This window comes from Anomaloglossus baeobatrachus, chromosome 6 (genome assembly GCF_048569485.1).
Source record: "Anomaloglossus baeobatrachus isolate aAnoBae1 chromosome 6, aAnoBae1.hap1, whole genome shotgun sequence".
In the NCBI taxonomy this organism is placed as follows: domain Eukaryota; kingdom Metazoa; phylum Chordata; class Amphibia; order Anura; family Aromobatidae; genus Anomaloglossus; species Anomaloglossus baeobatrachus.
Window position 1 is genome coordinate 497,981,669 of NC_134358.1, and position 26,706 is coordinate 498,008,374.

Below are 26,706 nucleotides of genomic sequence, written 5' to 3' on the forward strand. Positions count from 1 at the left end.
ACTATCTGTAGCATCGATGAGCTGAGATGTCAATGAGTCACAGTAGGCACGGGTAGGGTCATTACATAAAATCTTGTATGTTTCCCCATCTCTCAGGATTTAGTAACACATATATATGGAAGTTTGAGGATCCAGTAATACCATATTTCCAGCCTTATCAGAGAGTTTAATGATAATCTCCTGGTTATTCTCAAGATCATACAAAATACGGACCTCTTCCCTGGGAGGATTACACAGTGAAGGATCTCCATTTTTGTTAATCTTTTTATTTTTACCCTCTTTGATTTTGAGAAAGGTAGCCACAGAGTTTAAATACCCATGTGATGGCATTTTAGTACACTTAGCCTTGAGATTAGTGAAATGGTCAAGGCCTCATGTCATTACACCCTCTGAAATTAGGTTGGTGAGGGTATAGATACCCTTAATGTCTCTTATGGCTCTTATAAAATTTGTGCCATTTTAATTTCCTACAGAAGAGGTTAAGGTTCCTGTAACATAGCCCAAGGCGATAGTCATGGGAGAAGGCTTCATTCTCCATGCCTGGGCACGCCACAAAAAATTGAGTGTTTGGGTTGTGACTGTGTTGCGGTGTCTCGGGAACAGAGCTCGTCCAGTGTGTTGCACTTAGAACAGTACCGTCCCATTTCTGCCATTCAATGAGGAAGTCAGTGAGTCTTGCAGGGCAGGGGCCATAGTGTTCCAACGTCACATCTGGTGATGACGTGGGTGTCAGGTAATCGGATGGCAGTGGATGACAAATTGAAGACTGCATGAGCGGCATCACTGCGCATGTCTAGGAGAGAGACAGAAATAATTAGATGTAAATGCCAAGAAGTGGAAGCAGGAGGAAAGGATGAAGGGTATAGGAAATGTTAGAGAAAATAAAAGAAAGTATCACTATGTACTGCACGTAGATAAAGGGAGAAGAAAACATGAATCAAAAGAAGAATAGAATAAGAAAAAAATTTAAAAAATCAATAAAAAAATGGAGAAAATATAAAAACAAAACAAAAATAAAATGTAAATAAAATAAAAATAAAATAAAAAAAGATAAAAAGAAATAAAATAACATAAAGATAAAAAAAATAAAATAAAGTAAAAACCAAGAAGAAAAAAAGAAAAGAGAAATAACAATCAAAATACAATATAGACAAAAATAACAGGAGAAAAAGGAAGAAAAAAGGAATGTCTTATACCAATACTTGATTGACGTGATCCCACAGCCTATGACAGGTTACGTGCAGTACTAAAAATAAGAGAGAAAATTATGAGTAAGGTAAAAATAAACCAAATAGAGAACATGGAACTAAACATTAAGAAAAACTAGAAATGTCAAAATCTCTGTTTTGGCCTTTAGGTTCCAAAGTTTGTAGGGTGAAGATCCAAAAAGGATTCCCTTTTTTTGAGAAGGATAACCCTGTTACCACCCCGTCTGTGTTGGGATATCTGTTCTAGCACTTGGAATTTAAGCTGTGAAAGTCTGTGTCCCTTCTGATGGAAGTGGAATGATAGTGGGAGAGACATTTTCTCACAATAAATAGTGGACTTGTGCTGTGAGATCCTGTCCCTTACTTGTTGCGTGGTCCCACCTATATACAACAATCTGCAGGGGCATTTGATTACATACACCACAAAAGAGGAGTCACAAGTAAAGAACCCATTGATTCCTTTAAGGACATTGTTGCACTGTAGACAAATGAAGCATGGGAATGTCCGTCTTTTAGGTGTAAACTAATGTGATTGGGTCAATGTTGGAGCCAAGGGACCCTTAGGGTACACTAGGAAAAGAATCTTCCCTCCACCCCTTTATTCTATCAGCCCCATATATTTGTTTGCGCTTTAGGTGAATGTCTACTATGACCCACTAGGTGATTTATATATATTGGGACATTACTTTTTGTTGATTTTAATTATAACTAAAGAATATCTTTAATTTGGGGTTCCTTTTAATGTTATACAGTTAGCATTGACTATAAAGCCAGTAAACGATCTTGGCTTTCCCAACTGAACCAGGAAAAAGGTGCCTTTTAATTCAGAAGACTCATTCAGTGGTGCCTTACCCACATCGTTTACAACCCTATGAAAAATAATAGCATCTGGATCAGGAAAGAGACTACATATTTCAAGAAGGGAGTCAAGAGTACTCTTTCCCCAAAGTCTTCTAAAGCTCTTCCAGTAGACGCTTAAAGGATTCAGAGACCAGGAAAGGTTATCACCGTACAATCTTTTGTAGGCTCTGTTCAGTGCCCAGTGCACAAACGAATGGCCAAAAATCCATATAGTGACACCTGAAAAAAAAATAAGAAAAGGAAATAATTGACAAACATAAAAATCCAGTCTGATGAAAAGCTTATTCTGCTTGGAAGACAATCTACCATTCTGCCCTTACAAGATAAGAAATCCAACCATCCCCAACGGCAGCTCTTTTGGCTCCAACAAGGAAAGAATGTGAAGAAATCTCTCACCAATCAACCCGAGACTTTTTATATGTTGTGAAAGAACCATTCTGTATTGAAACATTATCATGGGGCACAAATCACTATAAATCAATAAGTGATACCAACCCGACAGCCTGGTACCCATGAAACTAGAAAGCAACTTACCAAGGATGAGTTACTGTCAACCACCCGCCTACATGGTCCTACCCTCTTCATCGCACATTATGAACATCCTTCACTGAATAGAAGAATTCACTCAGAGGCAAAAGCTCACCAATTAACATAAATGCAACAACCAAAAATTCAAGATCGGACTTCTCTCTTTTCTTTTCTCTGAACAGGAAAATGTTCTCCAAGGCAAAAGATCACCAATTATCTTTGACGCTCCAGAAACTCCTCGGTGATTTCCAATATAAGCCTATTGTAGAAAAAATCAAAATATTTATTCTGTATCAATAAATGAAGTTATTTTTATGACTCTGCATCTGGATCTTTTCCTGTTATCTCCCATTTAATGGCGTCTTTAGCTGAGATGCTTTCCGTGCTCCAGACCCAATCAAGGTAACATGTGGTGAACTGGACTTACCCCTTTCCTTTTACCAATTATGTTGATATAAACTTAACAACTAATAAGGCAAGATTGGATCTCTCCTGCCAGGAAAATTATTCCCTTTCTTACAGCATTTTATTATTAGTTTAATGACAAGAAATTTAAAATTATATACCTGCATAAAATTTCATTACAGAATAATATGGCAGATGCTCTTTAACCCCTTCACCCCCCCGGGCGACTTTTCGTTTTGGTTTTTTTTTGCTCCCCTTCTTCTGAGAGCCATAACCTTTTTATTTTTCAGTCAATTTTGCCATATAAGGCTACTTTCACACTTGCGTTGTGCGGCATCCGTTGCAATCCGCCGCCTTGAGGAATTACGGTAACCTTTGCAGGAAGCTGTTTATTCCTTATAGGCTTCTATTAAGGGCGGATTGCAATGGATGCCCTTGCGTTGCATCCGCCCCGCGGCGCATCAGTTGTGTTGTCGGTGACCGTCAGTGCCCGTCGGGTGGAAGGAACGCTGAATGTAGCGTTTTGTGTTGCTGTAAAAAAATTGCACTCCACAGGATTCCGTCGGGATGCATTAGAGGCATAATGAATGTCTATGGTGCTGGATTCCGTCGCCATGCGTTTGGCGATGGATTCCAGTGCAGGATTCCATCACATTCTACTGAGCATGCTCAGCATTTCCAGCAGAACGTTCTAAATCATTTAAAATCACTCCTGGTCTCTCTCCCCGCTCTCACCCCCTCTCTCATACTCACCGATCACCGTCGCGGCGCTGCACGGCTGTCACACTGCTCTGGCAGCTTCTACTGCTTTTGAAAATGCCGGCCGCTCATTATTCAATCTTGTATTCCCTGCTTCCCCAGCCCACCGGCGCTTGTGATAGGTTGCAGTCAGACACGCCCCCACGCTGAGTGACAGCTGTCTCACTGCAACCAATCACAGCCTGATCTATATCGTGCAGTACAATAAATAAAAAATAATTGAAAACAAACGGCGTACAGTCCCCCCCAATTTTTATACCAATCAGGATAAAGCCACATGGCTGAAGGCTGGTATTCTCAGGATAGGGAGCCCCACTTATGGGGAGTCCCCAGCCTAAAAATATCAGCCAGCAGCCGCCCAAAATTGCCCCATCCATTAGATGCGACAGTCCCAGGACGCTACCCGTCTCATCCCGAATTGCCCTGGTGCAGTGGCAATCAGGGTAATAAGGAGTTAATGGCAGCCCATAGCTGCCACTTATTCCTAGGTTAATCATGGCAGGCGTCTCCCCGAGATACCTACCATGATTAACCTGTAAGTGAAAGTAAATAAACACATATACCCGAAAAAATACTTTATTTGGAATAAAAGAAAAAAAGAACACCCTTTTCACCTATTTACAGTATTAAAATCCCCCAAATACCCATCCAGGTCCGGCGTAATCCAGAAGGTCCCACGACGCATCCAGCTCTGCTACATGAAGCTGACAGGAGCGGCAGTAGAACACCGCCGCTTCTGTGAGCTCCATGCAGAAACTGAAGGGAGTCGCGCTGTCAGCAGGGCCGTCACTGAGGTAGTGCTGGCGTGTGTGCAGTGATGATGGGTGCGGTAGTGCCTGCGTGTGCGGTGATGATGGGTGCAGTAGTGCTGGGGTGTGTGCGTTGATGATGGGTATAGTAGTGTTGGGGTGTGAGCGGTGATGATAGGTGCGGTAGTGCCTGGTTGTGTATGGTGATGATGGGTGCACTAATGCCTGGGTGTGTGCGGTGATGATGGGAGCAGTAGTGCCTGGGTGTGTGTGGTGATGATGGGAGCGGTAGTGCCGGTGTATGTGCGGTGATGATGGGGGCGGTAGTGCCGGTGTATGTGCGGTGATGATGGGAGCGGTAGTGCCGGGGTGTGTGCGGTGATGATGTAAGCGGTAGTGCCGGGGTGTGTGCGGTGATGATGGGAGCAGTAGTGCCGGTTTATGTGCAGTGATGATGGGGGCGGTAGTGCCGGTGTATGTGCGGTGATGATGGGGGTGGTAGTGCATGCGTCTGTGCGGTGATGATGGGTACAGTAGTTCTGGGGTGTGTGCGGTGATGATGGGTGCAGTAGTGCCGGGGTGTGTGTGGTGATGACAGGGGTGGTAGTGCCGAGGTGTGAGCGGTGATGATGGGTGCGGTAGTGCCAGGGTGTGAGCGGTGATGATGGGTGCGGTAGTGCCAGGGTGTGAGCGGTGATGATGGGTGCGGTAGTGTCGGGGTGTGTGCGGTGATGATGGGGGCGGTAGTACAGGGTGTGTGCGGTGATGCTGGGTGCAGTAGTGCCTGGGTGTGTGTGGTGATGATGGGGTGGTAGTGCCGGGGTGTGTGCGGTCGTGATGGGTGCAGTAGTGCCTGGGTGTGTGCGGTGATGATGGGTGCAGTAGTGCCGGGGTGTGTGCGGTGATGATGGGTGCAGTAGTGCCGGGGTGTGTGGTGAAGATGAGGGCTCTCTCGGCTAAAGAAAAAACTTAACGCAACGCGTTATTTCACAGCAATCCGTTGCCTTTATTATCACACTATTTGCAAGGCATTTGTCACATGCGTCACACAACGCACTGTGACGGATGTCAAACGACACAAGTGTGAAAGCGCCCTAATGCTATGTGTGCACTTTGCGTTTTACCGTGACAAATATTCTGCAGCGTTTTGTCACTGCATATGAATACCGCCCCGCGCTCGGCTGCAGCCGAGCCACTTGGATCCGGGCTCGTGTGTCGGTGGCTCGAGTGTCTCCGGTCCGGGGGTCACGTCGCTCTGTAAGGGGGCTGGCGTGTTGAGTGGGGTTTTTGGTTTAGGTTAGAGTTCGTAACGCCACCCACGGGTTGTGGTGAATGTAGGCACCACTGCTGCCGGTTACTGGGCACCCCGGGGGAGATGTTGGGGGCAGCTTGTGATGTTAACCCCTCTGTGGGCAGGGGATGGTGGCCCCGGGACCCGGTTGATGTGGTGCAGTGTTGGTGCGTGGCCCACGGGCCCAGTAGTACTCACTCGGACAAACACACAGGAGTCTCTGGTAAACCAAACGGTGGATAGTCGGTGCCCGCAGCCGGTCGCTTTGGTCCCTAATACGGTTGGTGGTGTCCGTCTTCTCCTGCACCTGTTTTGTAGAATTGGACAACCGCGCTTCAGCGATGGGAGTCCCGCTCCCCGGCGTGTACGTCGGGAGAGCCCGTTGCCCACAGGCGCTGGCCCGTTGGATCTCTTGGACCTTGTCGGTGGCCGTTATCCGGAATCGGTGGGCTGTTGTCTTCTTTCGGGACTTTGGGTGGGAAAGGAGCTAAAGTCCAGACCTCATGCAGTTAATTAATATAGAAGAAGAAGAGTAGATTCGGGACCGCGTTTCAGGGTCTGAGTACCCCCACTTGTGCTCCGGTTTCCAGCTGGTTCCCTGGTTCAGTACCAGCGGGCCACTACCCTGTCCTGGCTACCTACAGTTCCACCAGGCTGTCTTCCTGGCTCCTGCAGACGGCCACCACCATCTGCCTCCTGGCCACAAGTGCCCGAGCTCCTACCCAGGGCACAGACAGATTTGCTCCTCCACTCCACTTCACTGTCAAAACTAGACTAGACTAACTGTTTTTCCTGCCTCTGGGCATGTGAACTCCTTGGGACGTGGCCAACCACCAGGCTCCGCCCCGATGGTGTGGACATCAAACCCAGAGGGAGGTAACCAGGGTTTATTTGGTTGGCTGCTGTCACCTTATTTGGGGATGGGTGTAGTGCAAGGGCCTAACTGTGACTACCTGGCTAGTCCAGAGCGTCACACTCCCCCTTGGTTGAATGCAGACCATCCGCAGGCTGCCCAACCACCACTGGTTTATTTTGTAACTGAAAAGATAAGAAAAGGGAAAATACACAATACAATCATAATAACATTATTTACATAATAAAACTTCAGGAATCATCCCATTACGGGAGGCAGGTTTCTTAAAAGTTACGAACATTTTATTAATAGGAGCGAGTCCTTCCGTTTGCCCACCCAAGGAAACCTAGCCTTGATGGTGCCTCTAAAAACATAGGTCAGCACCCCTTTTCCCCAGTCCAGAAATCGGGCCCAAGTCCTGGTATCGCCCACAACGGGCCGAGTACAAAGTTCCATACCCGGCAGTCTCTCAGAGACCTCATGTCCAGGGGACCTTGTCACCGGTTCCATTGGTGACGGGACCCCGGCCTTCTCTGCCACAGGCCCTTCCTCCAACCAGCCTCTCCGGGGACTGTAGGACAGAAGGGTGGTCCAAAGTGGCTATTTACAAGGCCCAATTGTTTTTGGGTGGCCTGCCAGTTCTCAGCCTTGTCTATAAAACGGGGTTAAAGCAAAGTCCCAACGGGATGTGCAGAATGGCCCCAACGGGGACTTCAACATGGCAGCCGGGAACCGCTACCATACTCCAGCATTCTTCCTCATACTCCTCCTCGACCAAGACCTCGGAGCTGTACGGTGGGGGAGGGGACTGGGGCCGCCTTGGAACATTACGGCTCTCCTTCCTCTTCACATTGAGGGCAAACCAGCCCCTCTCCCCGCAGTGACGGGTGTACGTTACCAGGTAACTGGGTAGCAGGTCACGGTCCGGGTAACCCATCGGGAGGTGGGAGTTAAAGTTCCAATGGGAAACGAAGATCTCGGCCTCCAGGCCCGGTTCAAAGATGAACCCCCATCCACGCTGGGGGTCAAATTGGCGGACTTGGCCTTCGTAGGTCTGGCCCCGCACCTGGAAGGTGGCACTCCGCAAATTCTCCTTTTTGTGGATGGTGCGGGCCAGCACCTCTGCTCTCCACTGCTCACGGACCGCTATTGTCCGGCCCAGCTGGTTCAGCTGTCGCTCCCAGTACGGAGCATCCGCCTGCTCCCGCTGCGCGAGGCTCGGGCCCTGCCGGAGATCCCCCGTACCGGCTAAGACCAATACCCTTGAGGCTGGAGAGCCCTGTAGTGACGTGGCCTGTGGTGCTGCTCTGCAGCGGCAACCCTGCGCTGCCTCAGCCGAGGCCTGGGGTTTGGGAGCGACGGACCTCACCTGCCGGGCCTTCTTCCGGGCAGATTCCACTTTCTCCGTGGCCGGGCGAACTGCTGAGGCCGGGACTTCTTTGGGCGCGGTCACTTCCGGGACCGGCGGCTTCTCCTCGTGGACGGGCACCTCCCAGGGAACCTTCCACGGCAACGGGATCGGTTCGGGCTGAACGAAGGGCTGTCCACGGGCATCGTCTACAGTTCCTCCACTCCACTTCACTGTCAAAACTAGACTAGACTAACTGTTTTTCCTGCCTTTGGGCATGTGAACTCCTTGGGTGAGGGCGTGGCCAACCGCCAGGCTCCGTCCCATGGTGTGGACATCAAACCCAGAGGGAGGTAACCAGGGTTTATTAGGTTGGCTGCTGTCACCTTATTTGGGGATGGGTGTAGTGCAAGAGCCTAACTGTGACTACCTGGCTAGTCCAGGGCATCACATGTGCATTTCAAAACGCAGCCGAAAAGCTGCGTCTTGGATGCATTGTGATTGCAGAATGGATGCAGAATTCATGCACTCTGGATGCTTGCTCAGCCATAGACAGAGTGAGAAAAGCATCCAGTACGCACAAAAGAATTGACATGTTGCTTTTTAGAACGCATAGATTTTGTCAAAAATTTGGCATCCAAATCGCTGCGTTCTAAAAAGCAACGTGCGCATGGAATTTCCTAAATTCTCATAGACTTTGCTGGGGACACATAATGCATGCGTTTACGCTGCAGTTTAAAACGCTGCGTAAACGCATGAAAAAATGCAACGTGCGCACACAGCCTAAGGGCTTATTTTTTGCAGAACGAGTTGTACTTTTACATGAAAACATGAGTTTTACCATATAGTGTACTGAAAAACGACAAAAAAATTCCAAGTGAGAAAAAATTGCAAAAAAAATGTGATTGCACAATAGTTTTTGGGATATTTTATTCACCATGTTCACTATATGGTAAAACTGATGTGTCGGTGCGATGCCTCTGGTTGATTCCAGTTTGAAGACACTAAACATGTATAGGTTTACTTTTATCTAAGGTGTTAAACAAATTCACAAGTTTCTCCAAAAAAAGTGGCAACACTTTGCACCATTTTCCGAAACCCGTAGAGTTCTATTTTTTTTTTTGCATGTTGAGCTGACATTTTTAATGGTACCATTTTTGCTCAGATGCTATGATTTGGTCACCTGTTATTGCATTTTGCACAAAATTAGCGGCAACCAAAAAAATGTAATTACGGCAATTGGAATATTGGAATTTTTTTGCCGCTACGCTGTTTACCGATCAGATTAATTGATTTTATATTTTGATAGATCGGCATTTCTGAATGCAGCAATACCAAATAAGTAGAAAACAATATATGTGGCCAGAGCAACCAGATCCCAAAGAGGATTAAAACATATCAATTTTTTAGGATAAATAAAAAACACACATGACATATAAATATAATAGAAGTCACAAGGCGCACATAAGTACATCCCAAGCGGGAGAACAACCAAATGACAATAGTGATTCAAAGTACATACAGTACAGGTCAAATGCATTAACAAGAGACTGAATAGATGTTTAAACACAAATAATCTATATCAATATAATATATCAGACACAAGAAATCCATATATTTACTACCTAATGCGACCATCTAGTGCACAGCTCACCCATGTGGAAGTTCCACCACGCAGTCCAACGCGCGTTTCGCGATGTACTTTATCAAGGGAGGATATCCTTAGTGTTCTGTACTACAAAAAGGTGACCAGCCCTTATTTTTCATAAAAGGTGCCATGCTGCAACATATCCTGACCAGGTCATCATGACAACAGATCTTTGTAAATCTTCCATGTCTAAGATTAGTTCATGCCTTGGAGTTGCCCTCGGCTCCCCTCCTCTTACCTGTTGTCCCCCTCCATGAGCTCCTGAAATCTCTGGAACTGAAAATGGAAAAGAGAATCAGCAATGGATTTAGAGCATTGAGGTATATGGTTCACCTCTAACCAAATATTCAACTTCAAACACAATAGCAGCAGATACCACAGCAAAGTCTACAACTAAATCTGACTTGGAGGATGGAAAACAAATATCAATGCACAGTGCATGTCAGCTTTCACCATCAGTGCACCCACTGCTTCCTCTTGCACTTTGCCATGTTGCTGAAGTTTTCAGGCCGGTCACAGGAAGTGATGCCAAATTCCACCATCCAAGAACCAGAAGTGACTCCTCTCTATACATCCCATCTACCAGAAGACCGCCTGCACACAGCAGAGCTGGAGTAGCAGGTAAGAAATTTCTTAGTCCCATGTGAAAACCATCTTGATGGCGGGCTTTGACTGATGTTTCCTCAATCGCGATACTTTGCCCTGCAGGGGAGTCCAGAGCACCGCTGACTGCACCGCTGAATGCACTACTGACTGCACCGCTGATCTGGATTTTTTTTATCATCTGAGTCAGAATAATTTAATTATACATTTAACCAGGGGAGGATTAACTGTAGCCAGGGCACTGGGCAGTTTAGAAGGCGTGGGCCCCCCAGCACCCGATGCATCATGTGTCACATCATTCCCTTGATAGATCATGTGATTAACACACGGGTGATCTGGTGCACATCTGTAGATGCAAAATGGTAGAGAAAGAATATACAGTATAATAATGAAATACATAAAAGAAGAGGGTGGGAAATTAAGTTTTTTACATGAGAGACTGTGACTGTTGTGTAGGGTCAAACCAGGTGGCTGAAATTAATTCTGCTCAATATTAATAATAACAATATAATTATAATTATTATTGTATATTACTATTAATTGTATCTCTTAATATTGAGCAGAATTAGATATGCTGACATGCCTCTATACACAGTATGAGCCAACACACAGCGCCCTATATACAGTATGAGCAACACACAGTGCCCTATGTATAGTATAAGACCTCACATAGCCCCAATATACAGTATGAGCTCTCAAATAGCCTCTCAATATACAGTATAAGCCGTCGCAAAGATCTATATCAGGGGTGGGCAATTAATTTTCCCATGGGGCCGCATGAGAAATTGGGATTGGTTTAGAGGGCCGGACTAATATAATTACCTCAGTTCTACCCAATATACTACATCACTACACCCCCTCCATATACTACACCTGTAATAAACTACATCACTACACCCCCCATATACTACACCTGTATTATACTACATCACTACACCCCCTCCATATACTACACCTGTAATAAACTACATCACTACACCCCCCATATACTACACCTGTATTATACTACATCACTACACCCCCTCCATATACTACACCTGTAATAAACTACACCACTACACCCCCCATATACTACACCTGTATTATACTACATCACTACACCCCCTCCATATACTACACCTGTATTATACTACATCACTACACCCCCTCCATATACTACACCTGTATTATACTACATCACTACACCCCCTCCATATACTACACCTGTATTATACTACATCACTACACCCCCTCCATATACTACACCTGTATTATACTACATCACTACACCCCCTCCATATACTACACCTGTATTATACTACATCACTACACCCCCTCCATATACTACACCTGTATTATACTACATCACTACACCCCCTCCATATACTACACCTGTATTATACTACATCACTACACCCCCTCCATATACTACACCTGTATTATACTACATCACTACACCCCCTCCATATACTACACCTGTAATAAACTACATCACTACACCCCTATATACTATACCTGTATTATACTACACTCCCTCCATATACCTGTAATATACTACACCCCCATATACACCTGTATTATACTACACCACTATATAATACACCTCCGATATACTACATCATTACACCCCATATACTACACCTGTAATATACTACACCTCCATATAGCACACCTGTAATATACTACATCACTACATCCCATATAGTACACCTGTAATATACTACATCACTACACCCCTATATACATCTGTAATATACTACATCACTACACCCCTATATACACCTGTAATATACTACATCACTACACCCCTATATACACCTGTAATATACTACATCACTACACCCCATATACTACACCTGTAATATACTACACCTCAATATAGTACACCTGTAATATACTACACCTCAATATAGCACACCTGTAATATACTACACCTCCATATAGCACACCTGTAATATACTACATCACTACACCCCTATATAGCACACCTGTAATATACTACACCTCCATATAGCACACCTGTAATATACTACATCACTACACCCCTATATAGCACACCTGTAATATACTACACCTCCATATAGCACACCTGTAATATACTACACCTCCATATAGCACACCTGTAATATACTACACCTCCATATAGCACACCTGTAATATACTACACCTCCATATAGCACACCTGTAATATACTACATCACTATACCCCCATATACTACACCACTATATACACCTCCATATAGCACACCTGTAATATACTACACCTGCACCCCCATATCACACACACTACACCCCATACAGCCTGCACCCCCATATCACACACACTACACCCCCATATGTCACACACCCTGCCCACATATCTCACCCTGCCTGTACCCCCAACTTACCCCTCTCAAACACTCTGCACCCCTTCACATCCTTCTGTCAGTCTGCAGCCCTCATATGCCACTCACCCTGTAGCTCCATCTTCCCTCATATGCACTCACCCTGCAGCCCCCTCCCCCTCATGTCCCCTCTTTTCTTATTACCAGTCATCATGTGTCCACATCTCCTTCAGCATTCAGCATGTCTTGCTTTCTCCCCGGCAATCCTGTCTCCTCCCACACAGTCACATGGGCGTGACATCATCGCAGGTCCTGGAAGATGAATTATTCCGTCTGATGTGCTGCTCCTTCTCCTGCACTGACTGTGCGGACCTGCACAGGATCTCTCCCTACTCGGCACGCTGCAGCCCGGCTCCACTGCACCGGCTGAAGACGGGCGGGCCGGTCACAGAGAGCAGGCGGGCCGGATGTGGCCCGCGGGCCGCCCGTTGCCCAGGTCTGATCTATATACTGTATGAGTCTTCACAGAGCCCCAATATACAGTAAGTCCTCACATATCCTCTCTGTATACAGTATGAACCCTCATATAGCCTCTATATTTACATTATGACCCCCCATTGTGCTTATATTCAATATGAGCTCCCAGATAGCCTCCCTATATACAGTATGAGCTCTCACATAGCCCCTCTATACAGTATAAGCCCCCTACATAGTTTCCTTATATCGTATGAGCCTCCACATATATCCCAATATACCGTACATTATGAGACTTTACATAGCCCCTATATACACTATGAGCCCTCACGTGGCCTCTTCATATACAGTATAAGCCCTTGCAAAGCCCCTATGTACAGTATGAACTCTCATGTAGCCTCTATATTTACAGTATGAGCCCCCCCATTGCGCTTATTCTACATGTGAGAGGCATTCACTGGATTCATCCAGGAAATAGACAGAAAAATAAACCATCTCATTATATAGTGAGGGCTAATAGCTCTTCCTCCCAAACTATCCAACCTCATGACCTCAATGAGACCTTTATCTTCTCTCCATTTCTCTGATCATTTGTTCTCCATAAGTCATTCTGATGTTTCTTCTATTTCTGCTTCATTATTGTGTAATTTTGCTTTGTTTCTGTCTAAAGTTTTTATGCTTCTGAAAAGAGATGATTATTCTGACCTCAGGGGCTGATGGCTGATCCAGAAAAACCTGTGATGAAGCGATGAAGGTGGGTGTGTGTGTACAGGTAGAGGGGGATTACATCACAGTCAAGATGCGATAATCAATACCAGGTTTATTACCGATGTCCTCCAAACTCAGGATTAAGTCATTTATTATGGTGAAATTAGTATGACGTAGCGTCAGTGCTTGTGCTCCACATGTAGGAAACCAACCAAGGTTGCCAAATAATGAAGAACTTACTGTGTTTTCCGTGTCACCAACTATATAATTCTTTAGCTCTACAAATGGGAGTAGAGTAAAGACAATTTCCACAAATGCTAAAGGAAAGAAGCAGTTAAAAATAAAAAAAGTTGGTGCCCGGATAGTCAGCGGACGGGCTGTGTTCAACCAAGGGGGAATGTGACACCCTGGCCTAGCCGGATAGTCACAGAAGAGTGCATCCTCCTTGGTAGTTCCACACACACCCCCACATGGTGCATATGAGCAGCCGCCCTTCCCCCTTCCCCCAAGGATAGGAAGTGAAGAGAGCAGGAGGGGAGGAGTTGAGTTCAGTTGTAGGAGAGAGGCAGAGCAGTGAGGAGAGTGTCTCCTGGGCTGCTGGAGAAAAAGAAAAAGAGCAAGCTGTGTGCCGAAGGAGTCTGCAGAGAAAGGAGCAGAGCGGTCAGGTATTGGAGCTCCTGGAATACAGGAACAAGTCAGGCATTAGGAGGGGACCCAAAGTGGACCGAGGCAGGGTACGGGCCCGCCAGCATCGTGAACGGGAACCCAGACTAGTGCAGGAGAGTGGACTCCCCGTTCCAACCAGAGGAGTTAAGCAGACTACGAAGGGGCCCCTGCTCATTGCACCATGTGTGGAACCCGGACACTACTAGCCCACGGCTCCCGGACACCAGCAGTTTGGTTTACAAAAGGACTCTGTGTTTACTGACCCTCCACATCAGTACAGCCTCATCCAGCACCATGACTACCAACTGTAAGTTCCCTATTTCTGCCTCCTAAAGACTGCTCCCTGCAACCCCTCACAATACGCTGGGCCCCGGAGCATCCATCCCTACCCACGGAGGGGTTAACAACCAGCTGCCATCCCATCACCCCCCCGGGTGCCCCACAACAGCAGTGGTCGTGCCACACCTCACCACACACCGTGTGAGCTTGAGGGTGCAATGCAGAGGTGCTGGAAATTGCTTGGCACCAGTGCGACACTAATGGAGTCCAACAGCCACTTTTAGGATGCCACTAAGTTTCCACAGTGTTTGCTATTATAATAGCTTAGTAAAAATTAGCTTGAGGGTGCAATGCAGAGGTGCTGGAAATTGCTTCGCACTAGTGGAACACTAATGGAGTCCAACAGCCACTTTTAGGATGCCACTAACTGGCAGCACTCTTTTACATTAAAATGGCTTTGCAAAAATTGGCAGGAGGGGAGAATGCAGAGGTGGTGGGACTTGCTTGGCACAAGTGGCACAATAATGGAGGACAGCAGCCACTCTTTGGATGGCACTAACTGGCAGCACTCTGCAATTAAAATGCCTTTGCTAAAAAGGACAACAGGGTACAGTGGCTGGGTTGTGGGTCAGTGTAAAGGAAAGGAAGCCTCACTTTCTATCCCTCCTAATGGTGAAATGCAGGATGGAAGCCCCTAAGCTTAGCTACACAGATGCTGTTATCTGTAGCTGTAAAAAGCATTTCCACGGAACTGACTGTCACCTATGGCTCTGAGCCAGCTGTAATTAGTCCTTAAAAGGGCTGAAATAAAATTCTGTCCCTAATCTGTAGAACACCGTGTATATAGCGTACACAGCAGGATCGGCGACAGGACCTGCGTGAGAGATGACTGACACCCAGACGCAGAAGGCAGATAATGGCGTGCTGGAAGAATATATCCGTTTTTATAATGCAAGGACATGTGACATGGACAGCCTATGACACATGCCCTTGCTTGTCTGGCAAAAAGTCCACTTAGCCGTGTGTGTGTCTGGGATTGGCTGACATGATGGCCCGCCCCACTACATGCGCGCTTAGGGAAGGAAGAAGAAAAAAAAAAAAAAATGGCGATCGCCATTATCCCAGCAGCAGTGATCTGAACGCGCAGCCCCCGCACACTATACGTTGAAATTTGATAATACTGTGAGTCACAGAGTGACTCACACTATAACAGTGAAAAAAATAAACAATACCAAAAGGCACGGACAATCCCGTGCCATATTCACAATATGGACAAAGCCATATACAGATTATTATAGACAAAAGGAAGAAAACATTCTGTACAACGACTTAATGATAGAAAATGTATATTTTATTGATAGAAAATAGCTAAAAAGCAGACAAACAATATTGGATTAAAATTAGCAGAGACAAAAAAATGGTGAGTACCAATAGATGGCGCCCTCACCCCACAGTAGGTATATGGTAGCACATGTTAGAGTTTAGCACACAGCAAATAAAGGGCTAAAAAGCCAATATTACATACAAACTAAAGCGTGCTGCTGCTTATTAGGTGCCCGTTACTGATACATCAATTACATAGTGTCAGAAAAGTTCTTGTAATAACGCACTATAATACCTTGCAACCAACATACCTAAATGGTGGATGAGAGCCCAATTCCCCGACCCATAGGTTTCGGTATGACTCCTTCTTCCGGGGGTGGTCTCTGATTAAAAGAGTGAAAAGCCAGCTAGTAATTAGCTAGTCTTTTTGCTGATAGAACCGTTCTTGAATGGAACGCGAGCTAACGAACTTTTAGCAAAAAGCTCGAGTTCTAGTTCGATCTAGAACACCCTGCATAATCACTCGAACCGCGAACTGAAGAACCACGAACCACGAACCGCGCTCAACTCTAGTCACTAATCTCTTTTTTGAGTTGAGATAGGTATTTTGGGTAAAAATCTTTTCTCCTCCAAGTGAGATTTCTTCTATTCTCTCTTTTTTCATGTATGATTAATCTTGTCTTAATCTGTCTTTTGTTAATCGATGTTCTCTCATTTATGTTTAGACAGTCCTATTGTTGAAGACCGAATTGGTCGAAATGTTACGTTTTTTGTTTGTGCTTTTTTGTTTGGACTTTCAATAACATTTTCTACTTAATAAAGAACAACTTTGATTACAAAAAATTGTTTTGTCTTTTTGACATTAATTGGGGTAGTGTGCCGGAATTCTCTTTTTCTTTGATATATTTTTTTCTCCAGAGCACCTGTAAAGGTGAAGCAGGGTCCTATTCTTCTTTATATACTGGCTCCCTCTGCCGTACCCGGGTACTCACTCACGGCTCCGTCCGAAGGACCGGTCAGCTCTGGGGCTCGTCAGTACGGTGGTGTGCATTTCACTCCAGGAGGGCTATGCAGGACTCCTTTCCCAAATTCCACTGGACAGCTGGGCTCATCTGGCAGGGAACTCTGACAGGCCGGAATCCGACTCTCCTATCTCTGCACCCCTCAGCACGTCCTGGAATACACACAGTCTCACTTCCTGCTTCTTTCTGTACTTCTCTCCGATCATACCAAGTCAGCTCCAGCATTAGGGAGAGATCTGGGCCATACCATTCTGCTCTGCTTACGAGCCAGTCTCTTAAAGCTACAGCACACCGCTCTGCTTATGAGCCAGTCTCTTAAAGCCACAGCGCAATACAACACAGAAAGTACAGTGAAGCAACATCCTTAGTAGGGGCTGCACTCCCCTACATATTTTCTTTGAAAATCCATATCAGAATGGCTGTAATAAATACAATAGGCATTTTATCAGTCACTACACCCGTAAATGAATTCCTAGATGGATGCAATTTCCAAAATGTGGTCACTTGAGGGGGATTCTGCTTTTCCGGCACTTAGCGGCTTCACAAATGAAGTCCACAAGCTATTGTAGGAAAATCTATGCCCCGAAAGTGAAATAGCGCTCCTTCCCTCCCAAGCCCTGCCATGTGACCAAACAGTACTGTAAAGTCATATGTGAGTTATTGCCATATTCAGGAGAAATTGTCTCACACATTATGGAGCCATTTTTTTACCTATTCCCCTTGTTAAAATTGGTAATCTGGAGTTAAAACAACATATTAGTGGTAACCGCTTGTTGGGATAAGCACTTTGAGGGGTGTGCAATTTTTAAAATGGTGTCACTTTTGGATATTTTTTGTCACATAGGCCTTGCAACGTTACTTCAAATGTGATGTGGTCCCTAAAAAAATAGTTTTGTAAATTTTGTTGGACAAATGAGAAATTGCTGATAAACTTTTAACCCTTTTAACTTTGTAACAAAAAAAAATGTTTCGAAAATGGTGCTGATGTAATTTAGACATGTGGGAAAAGTTATTTATGAACTATGTGTGTCACTTGTGTGACATAACGCTTTAGTTTAACAACATAAAAATTAAAAGTTTAAAAATTGTGAACTTTTAAAATCTTCACCAAATTTCAAATATTTTCAAAAACAAACACAAAAAATATAGTTCTAAATTTTCCAGTAACATGAAGTACAATATGTCATGAAAAACAGTCTCAGAATCACTTTATTTCGTTGAACCACTCCAGAGTCATTACCTCGTAAAGTGACAATGGTCAGAATTTAAACAATTTGCCTGATGAGGAAAGTGAAAACAGGCAGGGGCGTTAGGGGGTTAATGAGTTTGGTGCATCTTATCAGTGGGGGACACTGCTAGACTCTTCAAGGAATTTATATAGATATCTAGTGAGCATCTTAAACCCCCAGGTAAACTAGGATTGGGTGCATTATATGACAAGACGACAAAAAATTTCTGTGTTCATTAAATGATCAATATTTCAGCTTTGCAGAAACTTTATTTTTATAACCTAAACCAAATTTGGGAGGGTTTCAGCTTTCAAAAGAGTAATTTATAAAACCAATGGATGAATTTAAAGTCAGGTTATAAGCTTTTATTTACAAAACAGGGATAAGCGACAGAACTTCTGTCAGGGAGCGTACACAGAAATGGTGCCTCAGCTGTAGCCCCTCAGTATTTTAACCCAATATGATACCCCTTGTTTAGTCCTAATCAAGTGTGATGCCTCTAAAAAAGTACCTCACACAGTATTATCCTTTCACAGTGAATTCTCAGTCAATTTTCCCCACCAGCCCTGTTATCTGCCTCTATTAATGGTATGTCACTGTATTAGGCCTAAGCCACACGGCGAGAAAAACGGTGCGAGTGGAGTGCGATAAAACATTGCACTCCACTCGGACCAATTTTAGCCTGTGTGTCAGCGCACATGAGCGATTATTTTTTCAGCCCTAATCAGACCGAGAAAACAATCGCAGCATGCTGCTATTGTAATGCAAGACTCTTTCTCTCGCACCCATTTAAGTCTATGGGGTGGGAGAAAAATCGCACTGCACTCGTGGTACACCGGTGTACTGCGAGTACAGAGCGAGAATTGCAATAGCCGGCTACGGAGGAGAGAGGGAGAGAAATCCCTCCCCTCCGCAGCGCTGGCCCGCCCCTCCTTAGTGCCGGCCCGCCCCCCCGCAGCAGAGGTCCGCTCGCACAGTCGGACCTCAGTCACAGGGATACTCGCATTACACTCGGCTCTGCTGTACTGCCAGCATGAACCGAGTGTCATGCGAGGATCGCACTAGTGGCCCGTGTGGCCCCAGCCTTAATGTGTCAAATACTGCTGTCAATTTCTGACAGTGACATTTAAAGGGAATCTGATAGCAGGTTTTTGCTACCTCATCTGAGAATAGCATGATGTAAGCTAAGAGACTCTGAATCCAACTATATATCACTTTGTTTACTGGGTGCAGCAGTTCTGACACAGAGTATTTCGATTTAGCAATGCAGGAGAGCTCAGAAAGTTAACCCGAACACACCAGGCTCTCTATGTACAAAGTCTATAGACAGAGAGATGCTAATCAGAGCGGGCATGGTAGGAATGAAGTAGTCTAGCAATGCTAATCCCAGCTGATAAAACCTTCACTATAAGTAAACACTACCACATAGGTTAATAAATGACACATCGTTCAAAAAAACCTGCTGACAGATTACCTTTAAGACATTCAGGTTTGGAGCATGCTGTTATCCTGGCCCATAGGGGCCCCACAGCTTAATAATGGGGTGCCAATGAGATGCCATGGCAGTCATGGGCCGGCTGGTGGCGTTTTTTGCCATGACAGTACTCTAGTGAAGGCAAGCCTGTGGTTGGTCATCATAGGAGACCCTGATTTTTAATATATTAGCAATATAGTAATATAGTAAAAGCAGTTAGCCATTCACCAATTTAAATCCATATTAAAAGTAAAGAACTTAAAAAAAATAATATAAAAACAAACCCGTTGATACTGTGTCAGTAAAAGTCTTATCTATCAAAATATGAAATGATTAACCTGAGAGGTAAAAGCTGTAAAGAGAAAAAAATCGAAATGCCAGAATTATGACTGGTCGATAATTGTTGTCTTTTTGATGTGAAAAGAACCCTCACATAAAACAAGCGCTCACTCAGCTCAATTTATACAGAAAATTGAGACAGAAGCGAAACATTTTTTTATTCAAATTTCAGATTATTTTGGACTAAAAATTAAATTAAATAATAAATATGATCCCAATTATCTATATCACTATACCCATGTATTATTCTAGGGGAATACATACATACTGACATGTAAAATAAAAGAATTACATTTTATTAAATATATTAAAACATTAAATAAAAATAAAGGATGCAAACCATCGTGGAAACCGTAATACAGACCGTATGAATAAATAAATAAATATATCACAGAACAGTATATATTACACTATACTAGGTAAATTGCAGAATTAATACTGCACTGATAAGTATATGGTGTCAATATGATATATAATGGATACAAATAAAGTGCCTTCCTAATAACATATGAAGTTCCTGAGTATGTACAGTAAATACTTATATAAATAAAGCAAATTTTATATTAACCCTGTAAGACATAAAGTGCATATATAGAACAGACAAATAAATATACATATAAAATGCTGTGCTAATGCTAAGTATAGTTCCTTCATATAACAATCAGTGTGCTATATTACATATACCTGCTTCTATATTAGAAGAACCAGATGCCAACAAAGCTTCAGTAAGCTACATATCCACTAATAGAAATTATTTAAACCACAGAAACGTAACTCATTAGACCCATTTAAATACCTGTGTATTGATATCTTTCAGCCTGTGCATGTGTCTCTTGCTCCCGACGCTTGTTTCGTCTCCCTCATCAGGGAGCGTGTGTATCAGATCATAGGAGTCTATTTTATATACATTGTGGCTCAGTGGATCAGCTGTAAAATGTACTGTTTACCGATGGCACGCCTGAATGGACATATTGCGGCTCAAGTGTCCACCATATCCTCCCCTAATCAAATGTCCAACCTCTTCCGGTCGGTGGTACGCATGATCGCAGTGTTGTCACGGCCGGGCGGTCGGGCAGACCCAGGAGGTGGATCCACTGGACCGAACTCTCTGAGATGGTGGTAGGGAGTCCGGCAGCTGAAGCACTGATGGGCAGTAGAACAGTCCGTGCAAGAGAAGGCAGCGGAGGAGTCCCAGGGACCACGGAGTCACAGAAGGTGGTCTTGGTGACGTAGCTCAGGTTCGGAGGCCGAGGTGATATCAGGCGGGGTCCGGAACCTCTGGAGCAAGATGACGGGTCACCGCAGGGATCCGGGATGGTACGGACTGTCAGATGGCAGACGGACAGCGTGCGGGGATCAGGACACGGCAGACTGGATGGCGAGGCAGGTACGGCTCTACAAAGACAGATAGGTGAGTACAGGCACATAAACACCAAGAGACCTGACTCCTAGCTCAGGGAACACGAAGATCAGGCCCCGCCCCCTTGGACAATGACCCCCTATATACCCTGTACCTGTGCAACCTCATTTCCTGTTAATGGACGCTGGCCCTTTAAGAAAGGGTCAGTGACCGCGCGCGCGCCCTAATGCGCATGCGCGCCGCCCGGGTGCCAGAAGCCAGGGAAGGAGGCTGCGAGGAGGACGCAGGGGAGCCGGCCAGGTCCAGGGAAGCTGTCGGGCGCCGGGATCGGGGGCCCGGAGCCCTGGGACGGACGGAATCCGGTGACTGGGGAGCGGAGAGCGTGGCAGGTGAGCCGGGGAACGGGGGTGAGGACCCGGGGAGCGTGACAGTACCCCCCCCCCCCACGCCCCCCTCCCCGCAACCGGGACATGAAGGCACGGATAAGAGGAGTGCCCACGTTCTCCCTGGGCTCCCAAGACCTATCCTCAGGACCATACCCTTCCCAGTCCACCAGGAAGAACTGTCGACCTCGTACGGTCTTCATGGCCACGATATCCCTTACCGCATAGATGTCATCATCGGCAATAGGAGGAGGGGCCGGACTGGCAGCAGCGGAGAAGGGACCAAGGACAACCGGCTTGAGCAGAGAGACGTGGAAGGAGTTGGGTATCCTCATCGTGGCCGGGAGCTGTAGCTTGTAGGATACCTCATTGATCTTGCTGAGGACCTTAAACGGCCCGATGTAGCGAGGACCCAGCTTGTAGGAAGGTATCTTCAATCGGATGTACTGGGAAGCAAGCCAGACCAGGTCACCAGGAGAGAAACACGGAGGATCCAGACGTCTCTTGTCAGCGTGTTTCTTCATCCGCTGGGAAGCGCGCCCAAGGGACGCTTTGACAGAGTCCCAAATGGTAGCAAAGTCACGAACTGCAGTATCAGCAGCCGGAACATCCGATGAAGGGGATATAGGCAATGGGACGGCGGGCTGGAGTCCATAAACAACATGGAAGGGAGATTCGGAGGATGACTCACTGACGTGGTGGTTATGGGAGAATTCAGCCCAAGGCAGAAGCGAGGACCAGTCGTCGTGATGGGCGTTGACATAGTGACGTAGGTATGAGGTCACGATTTGATTGACCCTCTCCACTTGGCCGTTAGACTGAGGATGGTAAGAAGAAGAAAAGTCCAGAGTCACTCCCAGATGTTTGCATAGAGCCCTCCAGAAGCGGGAGGTGAACTGAGTTCCTCTGTCGGACACTATGTGGGATGGAAAGCCATGCAAGCGGAAGATGTGATGTATATAGGCTTCCGCGAGTTCCTGAGCAGAGGGCAGTCCGGCCATAGGAACGAAGTGGGCCATTTTGGAGAATCGATCAACCACGACCCATATGACTGTGTGCCCGGAGGATAATGGCAAGTCCGTAATAAAGTCCATTGCTATGTGTTGCCACGGGACTGAGGGTATCGGTAAAGGCAGAAGACGGCCATGGGGCAAGTGTTTGGGCGTCTTGTTCCTGGCACAGGAGGAGCAGGCAGAGACAAAAGCAGCGACGTCCGTGCGAAGGGATGGCCACCAGTAATGGCGTACAATCGCACCCCATGTTCTCTTCTGACCAGCATGCCCGGCTGTTTTTGAGGCATGACCCCAGTGTAACACTTTTTGCCTGTCGGTATCGGAGACATAGGTCTTCCCGGGCGGTATCTGGGCTAGGGTAACAGGGGCCACCGGAATGATGTTGCTAGGACAGATGATGGGTTGGGTAGTCTCTTCCTCCTGCTCCATGGGCATGAAAGACCTGGACAAGGCATCAGCGCGTACATTCTTGTCCGCGGGTCGGAAGTGAAGCTGAAAGTCGAACCTGGCAAAGAATAAGGACCACCTGGCTTGCCGTGGGTTCAGTCGCTGAGCGGACCGCAGGTATTCTAGGTTCTTGTGGTCCGTGTAGATGATCACGGGATACACTGCACCTTCCAGGAGGTAGCGCCATTCCTCCAGTGCCAGTTTGACTGCCAAGAGCTCTCGGTCCCCGATGGTATAGTTGCGTTCAGGCGCTGAGAAGCCCTTGGAGAAGAATCCGCAAGTCACCATCTTCCCGGAGGAGGACTTCTGCATGAGCACTGCTCCGGCTCCTGAGGAGGAGGCATCCACCTCCAAGGTGAACTGGCGGTTCAACTCCGGACGGTGAAGTACAGGCGAGGAAGCAAAAGCCCGCTTCAAAGAGCCAAACGCGGCGTCGGCCGCAGGCGACCAGTCCTTTGGATTTGCCTCTTTCTTAGTCAAAGCGGAAAGTGGAGCAGTCAGAGCAGAGAAGTGAGGGACGAATTGGCGGTAGTAGTTGGCGAATCCCAGGAAGCGTTGGATTGCCTTCAGTCCAGAAGGGGGAGGCCAGTTGAGAATGGCGGAGACCTTCTTGGGATCCATCTGCAGTCCAGTCTCAGAGATGATGTACCCCAGAAAGGGGAGAGAAGACTGCTCAAAGACACACTTCTCATACTTTGCGTACAGACGGTTCTCTCTTAGTCGTCGTAGAACCAGCTGTACGTGCTCTCTGTGGGTTGGGAGGTCCGGAGAGAAGACAAGGATGTCATCTAGATATACTACCACACAGGTGTAGAGGAGGTCTCGGAACACGTCGTTCACCAGTTCTTGGAAGACGGCAGGGGCGTTACACAGGCCGAAGGGCATCACGCAGTACTCATAATGTCCATCACGCGTATTAAACGCGGTCTTCCATTCGTCACCAGAGCGGATGCGCACCAGATTGTAAGCACCCCGAAGATCCAGCTTGGTGAACAGACGAGCTCCTCTAAGCCGGTCAAACAATTCGGGGATGAGCGGCAGAGGGTACTTGTTCTTAACAGTGATCTGATTCAGACCCCGGTAGTCGATGCAGGGACGTAAATCGCCCTCTTTTTTCTTGACAAAGAAGAAACCTGCTCCAGCAGGAGAGGAGGATCTCCGAATGAATCCCCTAGCCAGGCTCTCTGAGATGTAAGTCGACATAGCCCTTGTTTCGGCTGGAGATAAAGGATATATCCGTCCTCTTGGTGGCGTTGTTCCAGGGAGCAGGTCGATGGCACAATCGTAGGGGCGATGTGGCGGCAGTACCTCGGATTCTTTTTTATCAAAGACATCAGCAAAGGACCAATAAGCCGAGGGCAGCCCCGGTAGGTTCTCAGGAACCGGAGGTCGTCGGATGGGTTGTGTGGATTTTAGGCATCTCTCATGACACGAAGCACCCCAGCGGGTGATTTCGCCAGTGCCCCAGCTGACTGATGGTTCGTGAGTCCGTAACCATGGAAGGCCCAGCAGGATCTGATGGGACATGTGCGGTAGGACGTAGAAGGCGATGTTCTCGGTGTGAAGAGCACCGATGCGCAGTTCAACCGGCCTGGTGGTCCAGGAGATGGTGTCAGAAAGGGGTCTCCCATCCACAGAGGCAATCACCAGGGGCTTGTTGAGTGGGATAACAGGCACCTGGTATTTGTCCACGGTGGCTTGCTGGATGAAATTGCCTGCTGCCCCGGAATCAAGATAGGCCTCAGCCGTGAACCGCGTCTCTCCCGTTGTCACTTGCACGGTCCATGTGACCGGATCGGAGAGAGTCCCAGCACCTAGGGTGGCCTCTCCTACCAACCCTAGGCTTTGGAGTTTCCCGGCCTTTCCGGACAGGAACGGAGGAGGTGTGTGCCCTCACCGCAGTAAAAGCAGAGACCCTGGGCAAGCCGCTCTGCTCTACGTTGTGCAGACTGACGCACTCGGTCAATCTGCATGGGCTCGTGGACGTGACTCCCAGCTGTTGATGACTGAGGTACGGAGGGCTTCTGAGGAGGAGATGAATGCCGTAACGGGCGTCTCTCACGAGATAGCTCTTTGGAGCGCTCCTGAAAACGTATGTCCACACGAGTTGCTAGGGCAATCAGGGCATCTAGGGTGGAGGGCACGTCCCGACCCGCCAACTCATCCTTGATGCGACTCGAGAGTCCCTCCCAGAAGGCGGCTGTTAGGGCCTCATTATTCCACCCGAGTTCTGAAGCCAAAGTGCGAAAACGGATGGCGTATTGGCCCACCGTCAGTGTTCCTTGACGTAGGCGGAGGAGTGATGAAGCAGAGGCAGAAGCGCGTCCCGGCTCGTCAAAGGTGCTGCGGAATGCTTGCAGGAACTGTTGAAGATCCTTGGTCATGGGGTCCTCCTTCTCCCACAAGGGGTTCATCCACGCCAGCGCCTCGCCCTCTAGGTGGGACATTATAAAGGCGACCTTGGCTTGGTCGGAGGCGAACAGATGTGGCAGCTGCGTGAAATGAAGGGAACATTGATTTATGAAGCCCCTGCAGGTCTTGGGATCTCCAGCATAACGAGGAGGTGACGCCAAACGGAGTCGGGAAGCATCTGACGAGGTTGCCACTGGTGCGGGGGCCATGGCTTGCCTGGCGGGGGACCTGGGTGCCGCAGGCGTCATTGATGCTTGTAATGTGTACAGGCGGGTGTCCACGGAGGTCATGAATTGCAGCATGCGGGTCTGGACTTCACGCTGGCGTTGGAGTTCCTCTTGCAGAGCCATTAGTGCTGCAGCGGGATCCATGGCCTGATCTTACTGTCACGGCCGGGCGGTCGGGCAGACCCAGGAGGTGGATCCACTGGACCGAACTCTCTGAGATGGTGGTAGGGAGTCCGGCAGCTGAAGCACTGATGGGCAGTAGAACAGTCCGTGCAAGAGAAGGCAGCGGAGGAGTCCCAGGGACCACGGAGTCACAGAAGGTGGTCTTGGTGACGTAGCTCAGGTTCGGAGGCCGAGGTGATATCAGGCGGGGTCCGGAACCTCTGGAGCAAGATGACGGGTCACCGCAGGGATCCGGGATGGTACGGACTGTCAGATGGCAGACGGACAGCGTGCGGGGATCAGGACACGGCAGACTGGATGGCGAGGCAGGTACGGCTCTACAAAGACAGATAGGTGAGTACAGGCACATAAACACCAAGAGACCTGACTCCTAGCTCAGGGAACACGAAGATCAGGCCCCGCCCCCTTGGACAATGACCCCCTATATACCCTGTACCTGTGCAACCTCATTTCCTGTTAATGGACGCTGGCCCTTTAAGAAAGGGTCAGTGACCGCGCGCGCGCCCTAATGCGCATGCGCGCCGCCCGGGTGCCAGAAGCCAGGGAAGGAGGCTGCGAGGAGGACGCAGGGGAGCCGGCCAGGTCCAGGGAAGCTGTCGGGCGCCGGGATC

General features: G+C 47.2%; 1 protein-coding gene across 1 annotated transcript in view; it reads right to left on the reverse strand.

Moving 5' to 3' along the window:
• Window positions 1-2,810: 2,810 nt before the first annotated feature.
• The window catches only part of LOC142243967 (uncharacterized), a 146,542-nt gene continuing 122,646 nt past the window's right edge, over window positions 2,811-26,706 (reverse strand). Inside the window, exons 4-6 of the mRNA XM_075316158.1 lie at window positions 13,979-14,055; window positions 9,889-9,926; window positions 2,811-2,856 (exon numbers count right to left, since the gene is read on the reverse strand). Of these exons, the coding sequence (XP_075172273.1) occupies window positions 2,811-2,856; window positions 9,889-9,926; window positions 13,979-14,055 (161 nt within the window). The remainder of the gene's footprint in view (window positions 2,857-9,888; window positions 9,927-13,978; window positions 14,056-26,706) is intronic.